The following is a 12,906-nucleotide window of genomic DNA, read 5'->3' as shown; positions in this document are numbered from 1 at the left end:
TTATTTTGCACAGCATTCCAACTCATGAGATGGGTGACAATTTTTAAGTTTTAATAGCAGAGCCACTAAAGTTTTGGGCAAAACAAAACTTTGATGATTACTATATTTATCGTGGTAGTTATATCATAACCCAACTCAAGCATTTTTAAAAATATTGAAAAATTAGGAAAAAAAAAAAAAAAGGATCATAACACTCAATTTATAGCCTCATATCATGACACATCATATCATATCATATCATATCAATGAGCCTCAAAAAATAGGTAGGCCGTGTGATTTCTAGAAAATGAGGCATCACATCATGAGACACTACTAATTCATGGATTATGGAAAGTAATAAAGTCATTGCTCAATGACTTAACTACCTTCATAACAATAATGTTCATTTGTATTGAATTAATGAACATCCTGATGTATTGTGGTGAACAGATATATACACCAGGATGTGCGTTGCGTACTCAAAAGTGCAGGTATAACAGGGAAATATGAGGTCCCCGTCTGGCAGGGGTGGGCACGGGTCGGGTATCCGTCCCTATCATGATTTGGCTGACCCGATCCTAATGTATCGGATCAGTTATTTTGCCACTCTAATTCGCTCATAATGTTTTCGGATACCCGAAAAAAATGGGCGGGTTATAGGGTACCCGTCCCTACAAAAAAACTATTTTACAATAAAAAAATATTTTTCACTTAATATCAACATGTTTTTTAATAAAAAAAAACATGCTTTTCCAATTAATATTGGTAGAGATATTGTAATAAAGTCCATACATCACCATTCTCACACATTTCATCCAATAATCAAATCGATCTCTTAAATTTAGTACATATTAGAATCATAATATCTAATGGACAAAACGAAGTTTCATAATAATTTTGAGTACATCACCATTCTCATACATTTCATCCTTCTACAACATAACAAACACAAGAATAATAAGTATTTGTTAACTTCCCCAACTTCCTTAAGGATATTATGGTACAAGACTGCATCTCAAATAAGTCGATTGTGAAATCAAGTTCGGAAATGAATTGAATAGAACTAATTATTTTTGGAAAAAATATAATCAAAATAGCCTTAAAAAATCTTCCCCAACTTCTTTACATCTTTGGAATAGACCTTATGGTATTAAAGGTGATGAAAAAGAAAAATAAATTTCTTACACTAAATAGAAGAGACAAATTTAAGAGACATAATTGCAATAAAATAAATCAAATAAAAAAATAAATGAAAGACACAAATATTTTAATTATCTAGCTAACAAAAAATTGAAACTCCAAACACAAATCTTTGATTGAATTGATGCAAGATTTGCAAGAAAGATCGATGGAGGTCGAATAAAAATAAAAAGGATGAAAGGGATGAACAATTTTTATAACAGAGTTTCACAAATTTTTTTTCATTTTGTTCATGTTTCACTGAGAATAATCGCTTTCTTCAAACAAGATGAGAAGAGTGGATCATATAGGATTAGAATATGAGGCTTGCGAACCACTTCACTTGCACTTAGAATTAAAATTTATAAAGTTATAAAATGACCCCTAATTTTTTAATATTTATAAAATATACCCTGCAGGTCGGGTACCCACGGGTTTTTATTTTTCTGATCGGGATCCGTACTCGACTTTTCGAGTATTCGACCCTCATCTGCCCCGCTAAGAAAAATCAGATCGAATATCCTATTTTTCGGATCGAATTCATCGGGTTTTCGGATTAGCGGGTTTTTTTGCCCACCTCTACCGTCTGGTACGTGCACTATGGGTAAATTCATAATTGTGTTTACGAAATTAATTAAACTTTTTTTACTATTCATGAACAGTACTTATTACAAAATGCTTGAAAAAAATTGTACACCCTATCTGTGAAATTTCGATTCATCCTATTTAATTTAAATTTTCTTTTATTGTTGGAGAGAGAATTGAACGTTATTGGGCCGTGTGGTTGACAAGTTTAGATACAAGAAGTGGGATGTATTGAAGTTCTAGCCGACAGATTGATATACGGATGCCCAATGTCTCTTTCCTGTTCTTTAACCCCCAAAAAAAAAAAAAAAAAAAATCTATAGTAATCCTTACGCTTATAAGTTATAACAGAGGTGAGGTGACATCGAACTGAAAAAAGGAGGAGGACGATCGAGATTGGAATAATATGCACCATTCGTGATTCATAGCATACGAAAACAAATTCAATGACTTAACTTCTTCTGCTTCTTTTTGGATTGAGAAAGTCTCAATTTCGTAGAAATTAGGGGTATAAATAACTTATTAAACTCAGATGGATGGATGATGGATCACTCTTTTTTTCTTTAAAAAAAAAATAAATTATTGAGGACCAATGCATGGATCACTTTCAATTTTGCATTAATTAGTGGTAGTAATTGCGACTTGACATATAGCGAAGTAGTGGAGTCAGTATTTAATTTGCTTCCGTCCGCCAATGGGCATTTGGTTAAATCAAATCTTATCGCATGACAAACAAAATTATAGAGCAAATTATTTGAATAACCACTAAACTTTTAGAACTGTTGAGTTTTGGTCAGTAAACTATTAAAAATTTGATTTTGATCACTGAATTATCTAAAGTTTAGGTTTCGAGTCATTCCGTTAGATTTGATCGTTAACTATGCCAGATCTGAATGTCCGCACGATTCACGGACAAAAGAAAAAGGTATAGTTAACGATTAAATCTAACAAAATGATCCGAAATCTAAACTTTAAATTGTTCAATAATGAAAATTCGATGATTCCAAAAGTTTAGTGGCCATTCGCTCAAAATTATAAGATGCACAGCAGCAGGAGTCCGGTGCGTGCTGCTAGCATTCATGATCATTGTGGTGCGAGAATGAAAAGGAAGTGAGGTTGAAATATGAGGTGGGAATTATTAGTAAGATAAAGACTTGTATGGTATTATACTAGTAGTTGGGGCCATTGGGATTTTGGGTTGATTCATTTGGTAGCTAATTATAATTATAATAATTATAGGAGGTCGGCTCGGCTGGTGCTGGGTTGTCTCATTAGGTCCCGGTATCGTGTGATCAGGGTTCGACTCTTTCTACCATCTTGTGTATTTTGGGGCGGGTATCGTGCGACCAGGGTTCGACTCTTTCTACCATCTTGTGTATCTTGGGGGCGGGTACACAGGCACAGGTCCGAAAGGAATACTTCCTGTGATGACAAACAAGAAAAAGAAAAAGGAGTAACTAGGAGGCAGAGTGATGAACCGATGACGGTGGTTGGTTGGTTGCCGCCGAAACTCTCTGTTGATACCAAAATCGAACCATGCTCTTTTTGTGTTGTGGCATTCCCCTGGATCGATGCATTTCACCAGGGCAGCCCTCCCTCCTTTACTTACTTAATAATTGGAGTACCATCTCATCATCTGCTCCATACTTTCTCATTCCAACTACTAATCTCTGAACATCTCCTACTACTGTATACAGGTTTGGGCCGGCCCCCATACTCATTACATGCCAGCATTTAAGCAGAAGATGCAGAAAGTGGGTGTTAGTTACAAGTCTCTCTCCCTCTCCCTCTCCCTCTCCCTCTCCCTCTCCCTGTCGACTCCACTCCACTCTCTTTCCCGTGATTCCTCTCTATCTGCCTACCTTGGCGGCTTCTGCTGCTGCTCCACTCCTCCTTCCTCCTCCTATCCCATGATATATATACTCACTAGTACACTACTTAATTACTACTACTACTACTACTACTACTACTCATAAGCTTTATGTGAATCTTTAAACCCCAAACCAGCTATTACCATACACATATATATATACACACACACACATACACATATATACACACACACACACACACACAAACTCTACTTTTGGTGTTGCTGGATGTCATTATCAAATATCAATAATGTAATAACTCATCGCCGAGCTGTCACAACTCACAAGTGGCTTAATGTGCATGCTTTTGTTTTAAGTAGCTTGAGCTTCCACTCCGCCAAACATTCTTCTTGCTTTCTTTTCTTTTTAAGATTTTCTGGCATTCTGCTGCTGCGCCATGAAGAAGATGTTTGCTGTCAAGGTGGAAGAAGGAAGGGAGGGCCGGGACGGCCTCCCCTCCGTTGGCCCCGTCTATCGGAATCTATTAGCCCACCATCACTTTCCGCCCATCGATCCCCATTTATCCACAGCTTGGGAAATCTTTAGGTAATTAATTAATTGATTGATTGTAGGGGGAGTAATTTTACAATCTCGACGATCAATTTTCCTACCACTTACCATTACTACTCTAGATCTCTCTCCTCATTCTTTAACCCACTCGTTCCGCAAAATACCGCTATATATGCTCTTACTAATGTATGTATAGCTTTTTATCAGTAGTATCTTCTAAAATGGATATTGATGGATGTTGCGCGTACAGGGCCTCTGTTGAAAAATATCCAGGAAATAGGATGCTAGGATGGCGTCCATTTCTCGATCACAAGAAGGTCTTTACTCTTTATCCATCCATTGTCTACCACACCCTGCCCGCCTTGTATTCTCAGTCTTCTTCTTCTTCTTCTTTCACTGCATCTGCATGCTCAGAATTTTATTTTATTTTTTTAACAAAGCTTTTTTTTTTGGGGTTGGGTCTATATATAATATAGTGGGGCCCTTATGCCTGGAAAACCTACGAAGAAGTCTACGGAGAAACTCTTTGTGCTGGTTCAGCGCTACGAGCACAGGGCATTCAACCTGTAAGTAAGGAAGCGCTAGCTAGTGCGCATTTGGAAACTTTTCTTCTCCTCCTTCTTGCTCAATGCCAATTTATAATGAATTTCCAGACTAGAAATGCTCAATCACCTAGATTTATTAATGAAAACTTTGGTTGGGTTAATTACAGGGCGCCCGGGTGGGCATCTATGGATCAAATTGCCCGCAGTGGATTGTCGCCATGGAGGTTTGCTTTTGCATACAGTACTATATAGTAGTATTTCATTTCATCTCCGTGAATGTTGACTTTCATTCGTTTCTAATTATTACTACTATATATATATGTATATAGACACTCCCCGCACAAGTCAAAAGTATTAACTTGGAATGCGTTGGTCGTGCAGGCCTGCAGTTCCCAGAGTTTGATTTGCGTCCCTCTCTACGACACTCTCGGTAGAGTTAAAACTTAAAAACTTGTTGCTTTCATTTCAAGCTTTCTCACCCAGCTTGATGCTTCTGTATTCTTCCTCTTTCCGCAAGCAACTTGCGGGGATATCTTTCTAATTCTAATTTCTAACCTGTACATATGTTAAAGCCTTCCTCAATAATTAAACAGAAACTGCACTTTTGAGAGTTCTCTACTCCTTGTTACAACATGTTCAATAACCATTTAATCCAGGTTTAATGAAACAGGATGAAACTACTACACTATTTTTTGGTGTTGGCAGAAATTTCAGTTAGATTTGCATATGGCTTCCTAGCTACTTCCTCTATTTCTTTCCCATTTTGCATCCAATATTATACCATATGCAAAGAGGCAATATAACTGAGTTGAGAAGCGTACCTGTACTCGTCGCTTCATTCAGGTATTTGAGCTTACAAACGACTGAATGATGTTCTACTTTTCACTTCTCTGTGCGATCGAGCAGGACCAGGAGCTGTTGATTTTATAATAGATCATGCAGATATTGATTTCGTTTTCGTACAGGATAAGAAAGTGAAAGAAGTAAGTTTATTCATAATACTTGACCTTTTTATTTTTATTTTTTTTTAAAAAATTTGTATCATAGCTTTTAACACAACACAAATCTGTTCTCCTTGTAGCTTTTGAGGTGCAAGCATGCTCGACGACTGAGATGTGAGTTTTTTTTTTTTTGTAATTAAATTCTTGCTGTGCAACTGGAAAGCGCCTTCTTAAGTTTTCCTCTTTCCTTGTTGCAGCGATGGTTTGCTTCACTTCCATGACAGAGGAAGAGAAGGACGGAGCTGCATCCGTTGGACTGAAATCATATTCTTGGAACGATTTTGTTCGAATGGCAAGTCTCTCACTTCTTTAGGATTTTTTTTTTATTTCTTTTGCAACTGCTATATTTTCTTCTCAACAGCTTCTTGTCTGGCAAAGTGGGACTGACATTCTGGTGAGACAGGAAACGGCTGATAGGACTTTAGTCCTGCATCTGCAAAAATGTTCTGTGCACCAACCACACATGATATATATATATATATGTACAGGCAGAGTTCATCAAGTCTGTTTCAGATTCTATTTATTTATTTGTTTTTGAAAACCTCCAAAGTTTTTTGTTTATAAACATGGGGCTATCAACATCGGGCTTTTAAGGAGGGACTTAACCATACTTTTGAGCACCACTTGTACTTTCCTAGCCTTTCTCCAATACATCAAGTAGGTGACGTTAGGAAATGAAAGTAGGACTATTTGTTTACCACATCGTCTGCTCGCAAGGTGTGCCTTACACACTTTGATGATAAATGATTTGCCTAAATTATTTCACTTAGGCAATTAAAGTCAAAACATGCTTTTTTGGCACTTGATCTGTAATATGATAACTTGTTTTGCTTCTATACATTAGGAGATTGGTTATGAATATAGTGCATTATTGAAATGATGTTCTTTTGAGACATTTTGAATGTGTTCAAATGGTTGAAACGTAAAATTTGTAGAAGTGTTACTTTATTTTTTATTTTTTATTTTTTTCTGCGGTCTTCATGTAACTCTTGGTTCAATTCCCATCGCAATGGCTTCATCTTTTGAAGTTTTTCTGGTCGTTAAAACTCAGAACTGTAATCTTAGATTCTCAATGTGTTTTTATGCACTCTGGATGTATTCTTCAATTTCCATGCATGTTAAAGTAGCATTTAGTTCCATACTGCCAATTGAGAATTTTTACCCTCTTTTATTAGGGAAAAGAGAATCCCTCAGATCTCTTGCCACCGCAGCCATTTAATATTTGTACAATAATGTACACTAGTGGAACCAGTGGAAATCCAAAAGGTGTTATATTGACTCATGAAAACATTTCAACATGCATCAGAGGGGTTGATATTTTCATGGAACAATTTGAAGATAAGGTATGTCCAACCTGTTTAGCAGATCATACACGTTCATGCTCTCTATATGGAATCTTGTACTTCTTGAACACTGTCTAAGTTGACCTTCAAGTTGCCTGAATGTTTTGCTTTGCAAAATCTACCTCGTTGCTCTTCAAAGTTGTGCATGATCCAAATATATCAATATTTGTGCCTAAATCTTTTTCCTATTTATTATTGATTCATATTTTTCTCCTTTTTTTATTTTTATTTTTTTTTTCATATTTCTCTCTCTCCTGCATCCTGTATAAATTATTTTGGGTTGGATATCTGGCCAGATGACAGTGAATGATGTGTACATATCTTTTCTCCCTCTTGCTCACATCCTTGATCGCATGATTGAGGAATACTTTTTCCACAAGGGTGCTTCTGTTGGTTACTATCATGGGGTAAGACTTCATTCTATTGCACAGCGTACTCCCATCATCTGCTTTTACTTATACTTTTCTTGCTTTAAGTATTTGATATGGTTTGACTAGAAAGTGAAAAGAAAAGTATAGAAAGGTGTTGAAATGCAAGCTTCATTGGTGACTCTGGTGCAAAAGATGAAAAATAGGAGTATCCGATTAACAAAAAAATGACAATCCTTTAGTTTTGTATCGGTTCCCTTTCCTTTCCTTTTTTTTTTGTTTGAAGATTCTGATGTCATATAGTTCTTCTCACATCTAATTGTTTCAAGCTTTTCAGTAACCAAACCCTAAGCTGTAGCTCTCGACCTCACATAGTCCAACGATAATTTACAAATAGCTAATCCCACTGCTTGTGCATGATCAAGGATATCAGTGAGATACAGGATGATCTAATGGAGTTGAAGCCAACTTTTCTGGCTGGAGTACCTCGAGTTTTTGAAAGGGTGCATGAAGGCAAGGAAATTTACTAGTCTTTGATCATCTCTGCACATTTTCTGGAACATTTTTAACTAGAAAATGCTGTTGTCTGTCCTGCAGGTGTGCTAAAAGCACTTGAAGAACTCAATCCAGTGAGGAGGAAAATTTTTGGCATGCTTTACAACTAGTAAATATTTTCATTAGTGTCGTTCCCTGTTCTTCACTGAGTGGTCGTTTTGCTCATACTTCCCCTGTAACATTCTAACCCTGCATGCTAATTGATTCTGCCTTGTCTCAGCAAGCTTAACTGGATGAAGCGAGGCTACAAACAGAAACATGCATCTCCAATAGCAGATCTTCTAGCTTTTAGGAAGGTCGTACATGTCCTTTTATTTATGTTACAAGAAGATCTATCGCTTCTAAGTTTTAATTGATTCTGGATAAGGCAGACATTAAAGAATTGTACCTCAAGCCTTTTACCCAGTGGTGTAGATTTAAGAGATTAGTTCCTGACTTTTAATGATTATTGGGCAAAATTTTGTTGATATACTGTAACAGGTTGTCGCCAAGAGAGCTTAAACCATTAAGTACCCTCGAAATAGCTTCCCACCTTGGAGGGAACTTCTTTTGATGGTCAAGCAAAAACAACGTGATCTATTGACTTATCTTTCTTTGTTTTGGTAATTAGGTCAAGGCCAGGTTAGGTGGCCGGATTCGTCTGATAGTTTCTGGTGGTGCACCACTAGGCAGTGAGGTGGAAGAATTCTTGCGGGTCACCTCGTGTGCTTTTGTTTTGCAAGGCTATGGTAAACAACTTATGCTTAATAGAAAGCATCTCTTTCCTAGTTACCTATCAACACTGCACTATATTCTGTGAAGGTGAAAGTCTTTCCTCACATTAATTTGGTCACTCATACCTTATCTTACAGTTGATGTGTTCAAGTTCCTCAAAAGTTATATTTTTGAACTCATGAATAGCACTTGATTTAAGTAACTGCTCTTTTAACTTTTCGAGCTGATTCAACCATCTTTGGTTTCTATGCTTACTGGTTTATCCTTGATGCAGTATATAAATACATCCTCGAAATAGCAGCAGACGATTCCCAGATTACGATCTTACTCTAGATTAGATTATGCTCACATTACTCTTGAAGTACAAATGTTTAATTGGACAGTTTCAGTCCAAGAATGAAAGATTGAACCAATAAGGTCAAAACAGTCAAAGTTTTAAGTATAGATATTGAATTGCCAGAAATGTTTAGGGTGCATAAATTGACAACCCTAACACATTTGATGCAACTATTATGTGCATATACTCTTCCAGATGACTTTTGTTTTTTTTTGTGATATACTTGAAACTTGCCAATGGAAGTATCAAATTCAAGGCAAGAAATTATTTATAATTTTGCAAGTTCATGCAGTCAATCTCACTTTTGTGTTTAAATTTCTATATGCTCCTTAGAGCGGTGCAATTTTGTTTATCCAGGGTTGACGGAGACTTGTGGATTGACCAGCCTTGGCTTTCCCGATGAAATGTGCTTGATCGGAACAGTTGGTTCTGCATTTGTATACAACGAAATTCGTCTGGAGGAAGTCCCAGAAATGGGCTACTATCCACTTGGAGATCGTCCTCGTGGTGAGATTTGTGTCAGAGGGAAGATGGCTTTTGCAGGATACTACAAGAACCCGGAATTAACAAGAGAAACTATAAGAGATGGGTGGTTCCACACAGGTGATTCTTTTTTTTTTTTCTTCTTCTTTCTTTTCTTTCTTTCCTAGTAGAAATTTATTTGAACTGTATGTTTTCTTATTCATTTCATCCTCTGATGGAATCAGGTGACATAGGAGAGATGTCAGAAAATGGTGTTATAACGATTATCGATAGAAAGAAAAATCTTATCAAGCTATCTCAAGGGGAATATGTTGCAGTTGAATATCTGGAAAAAGTTTATTGTGTTTCGCCAACAATTGAAGATGTAAGTATCAAATTTCTGATTCGTATAATCAGATTATACTACTTGTATTATTATATCGATTGCTCAGCTACCATGCATGTTGAGCCTATGTTTGATGATTCTTGTCTTTTAGATCTGGGTGTATGGAGATAGCTTTAAGTCAATGCTGATTGCTGTTGTGGTACCACATGAGGAGAACACGGTAAAATGGGCACGGCAAAATGGCTATCAAGACTCCTTTTCCGGATTGTGCTCGCTCAACCAGCTGCAAGACCTTATCCTACAGGAGCTAAGGTCCACAGCAGAGAGAAACAAGGTCAATTTTCATACTCTATTACACAAATGACAAACCTGGAAAAGTAGAACAACTCCCAAACCCCCTCTCCCCCCTCCGCGGTAATTTGGTTCTATATTCCTGGAATTTTTTGGCCTGAACCATCTACTCACTGGTCTCAGTTTAGTTTCTCAGAGAATGACATTAATGTCAAGCTGAAACAGTTTGGACTTTGGATACTTCTCGAGAGAATCTGAAGTGGAGCAGTAGTCAGTTCTGCTTCGAAAGAAACGAGATATGCCCCTTCTCATAAATAACCAACACGTTTTTTTGTGAAAAAAAAGAAAAACCAACGTAACTCAAAACTCTTCTCTGGTTTGATGGGTAATCCTCTAGTTTTTAAAAACTTCAATAAAATGCGTCTGGCATCTACAAGTTTGACTGCAAACATCATGCTTCTTTCTGAGTCTCATGACTTTAACATCATGCTTCTTTCTGAGTCTCATGACTTGTACCTAGGAAAAGTGAAAATGAATTGTGGTAGAATGAAAAATATATGATTTTGTTTGTGAGACACGCATCAAGTGTTCAACCCAACGTCTGCTGCTATACACTTTTCAGCTGAGAGGCTTTGAGCATATCAAAGCGATTATTCTGGAACCCCAACCTTTTGAGCTGCAAGCAGATTTGATGACTCCAACTTTGAAGAAGAAAAGGGATCAGTTACTTAAGCGCTACAAGGTGATGTGATCTGATATGACTCCATAAATTTCTCGTCTCTCGGTTGGTTCCATAAATGTTTCTTCCTAGATCATCAAACCACTCGCAAAGTAACAGACTTGGGAATGGAATACAATATACAACCTAACCTGCAATGATGGTAATGGATTCGTTTGTTTGGTTGCAGGGGGAAATTGAGGGTCTGTATGAGAAACTCTCTGGTGTTAAGCGCTAAGTCCATTGCGCTTTGTGGCATCATTGCAATTTAAATTTGGAGACTGCCAATATCAGTATGTAGCTGCTGGCCTGCGGCTGTTAGTGCAGGAGGAGCAATGTTCCGACTTCGTTTGTGTGTGTTCATATTATGTGAGTGAATTGCCACCAAACTCCTCAGTGTGTATGTGTAACTTCAATGCCAGTTTACTCTCTTTTTTACTTTTATACACCCATAACAAACAAAATGATACTAAATATAAAACCTTTCCCCTTCGCCTATATTGCTTTTTCTCGTCAAATGTTGGACAAAATTCCCTCGGGTAAAAATGAGATGTACTGTTCACACACAGATCATTTTTTGTCCTCCTAATCCTCGAATGATAACTCCTGAAATCAATGACCAAAACCGTGCGATAGGCGGGGGACGGGAGAGGAGCCGACGACGGGGTAGGGTGTCAGTTATTTCAAAGGATTTTTGTTTTTTATCGGACATGATAGACTTCATATTACACCTATTCTTATTCTGTACTAGGTGGTGGAGGGGGTCACCACTCACCACTGGCTCAGACGAATGCTTACACTCCGCTGGCCAAACATTCCAAAAAATCATGAATATTAGAATGTAGGAGGATTCGATCCATGACCTAAACTCAAATAGTGTTTTAAAACTCTCTTGGTGGCCAACTACTTTGAAAGTAGTTGATTATGCCATTCTTAATTAGAGTGAGGGAATTTTGAATGCAAAATTTATAATTTCAAAAATAAAAAGAGCAAAACATTCTCGAAATGCATTGCTCAATAATTTTTTTTTAATAAATGAAATGCTCATCATATTTTGAAGCAAAACCGGATTGTTTAAATTTGCAATTTGGCATGAAATTTTGTCGCGTAAAGATTTTCTAGTAAAGTAATAGTAGCGCACCAATTCATAAAATGTAACTTATTTTTTTGGTTAACTTCAATATATCCCAATGAAAAATGTGACTTGCTTACTTTGCATCCTCTATTGTCCAATTCAATCAATTTTCCATTTTCTCGAATGTGATGCAATCAACCAAATACATCCAAAATTGAAAGTTAACTTTCGCATTTTTGCACAAAAAGTACAAATAAAAGTCATAATTATTTATGGATATGGGTTAAAAAAATGCACATGAAGGCAATTAACTTTTGCAAATAATGGATTTCGTCGAAGGAAATATTTTTTGCTTTTTTATTTTTGCATATGTGCAAATATACATATATATATATGTATTTATAGTAAATTCATTAATTTCATTGAGGGCATGTGTATATCCTTCTGCTGCAGCATATACTAAATCCAATTTAATTTGTGGTTACGAGAATGATTGGCGTAAATTTGGGGAAACTAACAAGTCTAAGGACCAAATTGATCCAATTGAAAAATTAAGAAGGCAAAATGGGAAGGACATATGCTTTTGAGGGTATATTTTGATTATTTCATTAATCAGAGTAGTGACGCAAGAGTTGAAATATTTATGTAGTACTTTGACGGAAGTTGGTTTTCATTTTTACTCTTTTTTTTTTTTTTTTGGAAAATAGATCATTTCATTCCTAAACTTTGTGTCAATTGAATTCATAATTTTTATTTCTGACCAATTTGATACTTGAATTTATTTTGTAGTTTCAATTAAGGATTTTCATGGTGGCACCATTAACTAAAATCAATTTGATTCATAATTGATTAATTAAATAGGAATATTATAGGAACGTCATTCGCGGGACTGCAGTATAAATAATAAATATATTGTGTAAAAATCTCCAAATAAAGTTTTTTTAAAATTTAATCTTGTGATTTTTTACATGATTCTCTTACTTTTATCACAATTCTGTGAGCAACGTTTCAAAATACCTCCATTCAA

At 36.3% G+C, this 12,906-nt stretch overlaps 1 protein-coding gene across 1 annotated transcript; it reads left to right on the top strand.

Moving 5' to 3' along the window:
- Positions 1-3,520: 3,520 nt before the first annotated feature.
- On the top strand, positions 3,521-11,302 carry LOC113718905 (long chain acyl-CoA synthetase 1). Its single transcript, XM_027243835.2, has 19 exons — positions 3,521-4,160; positions 4,375-4,441; positions 4,601-4,690; positions 4,837-4,893; positions 5,051-5,099; positions 5,576-5,652; positions 5,751-5,784; positions 5,868-5,962; positions 6,846-7,013; positions 7,310-7,420; positions 7,807-7,894; positions 7,979-8,045; positions 8,157-8,232; positions 8,547-8,664; positions 9,345-9,590; positions 9,695-9,834; positions 9,947-10,129; positions 10,709-10,828; positions 10,995-11,302. Exons 1-19 carry the CDS (start codon positions 4,012-4,014, stop codon positions 11,040-11,042), a joined length of 1,983 nt encoding a protein of 660 aa, XP_027099636.1. The 5' UTR covers positions 3,521-4,011; the 3' UTR covers positions 11,043-11,302.
- Positions 11,303-12,906: the final 1,604 nt, after the last annotated feature.

Source organism: Coffea arabica, chromosome 1e (assembly GCF_036785885.1).
Source record: "Coffea arabica cultivar ET-39 chromosome 1e, Coffea Arabica ET-39 HiFi, whole genome shotgun sequence".
NCBI lineage: Eukaryota > Viridiplantae > Streptophyta > Magnoliopsida > Gentianales > Rubiaceae > Coffea > Coffea arabica.
Note: the sequence above shows the minus strand (reverse complement) of the source record. Positions and strands in the feature narration are given on the sequence as shown.

Excerpts from the sequence above, each read along its gene's own strand:
- LOC113718905 (XM_027243835.2), top strand. The coding sequence starts at position 4,012 with ATGAAGAAGATGTTTGCTGTCAAGGTGGAAGAAGGAAGGGAGGGCCGG. Across the intron at positions 7,895-7,978 it reads TTTTGAAAGGGTGCATGAAG|GTGTGCTAAAAGCACTTGAA; the intron begins GCAAGGAAATTT and ends TCTGTCCTGCAG. Across the intron at positions 10,130-10,708 it reads CCACAGCAGAGAGAAACAAG|CTGAGAGGCTTTGAGCATAT; the intron begins GTCAATTTTCAT and ends TACACTTTTCAG.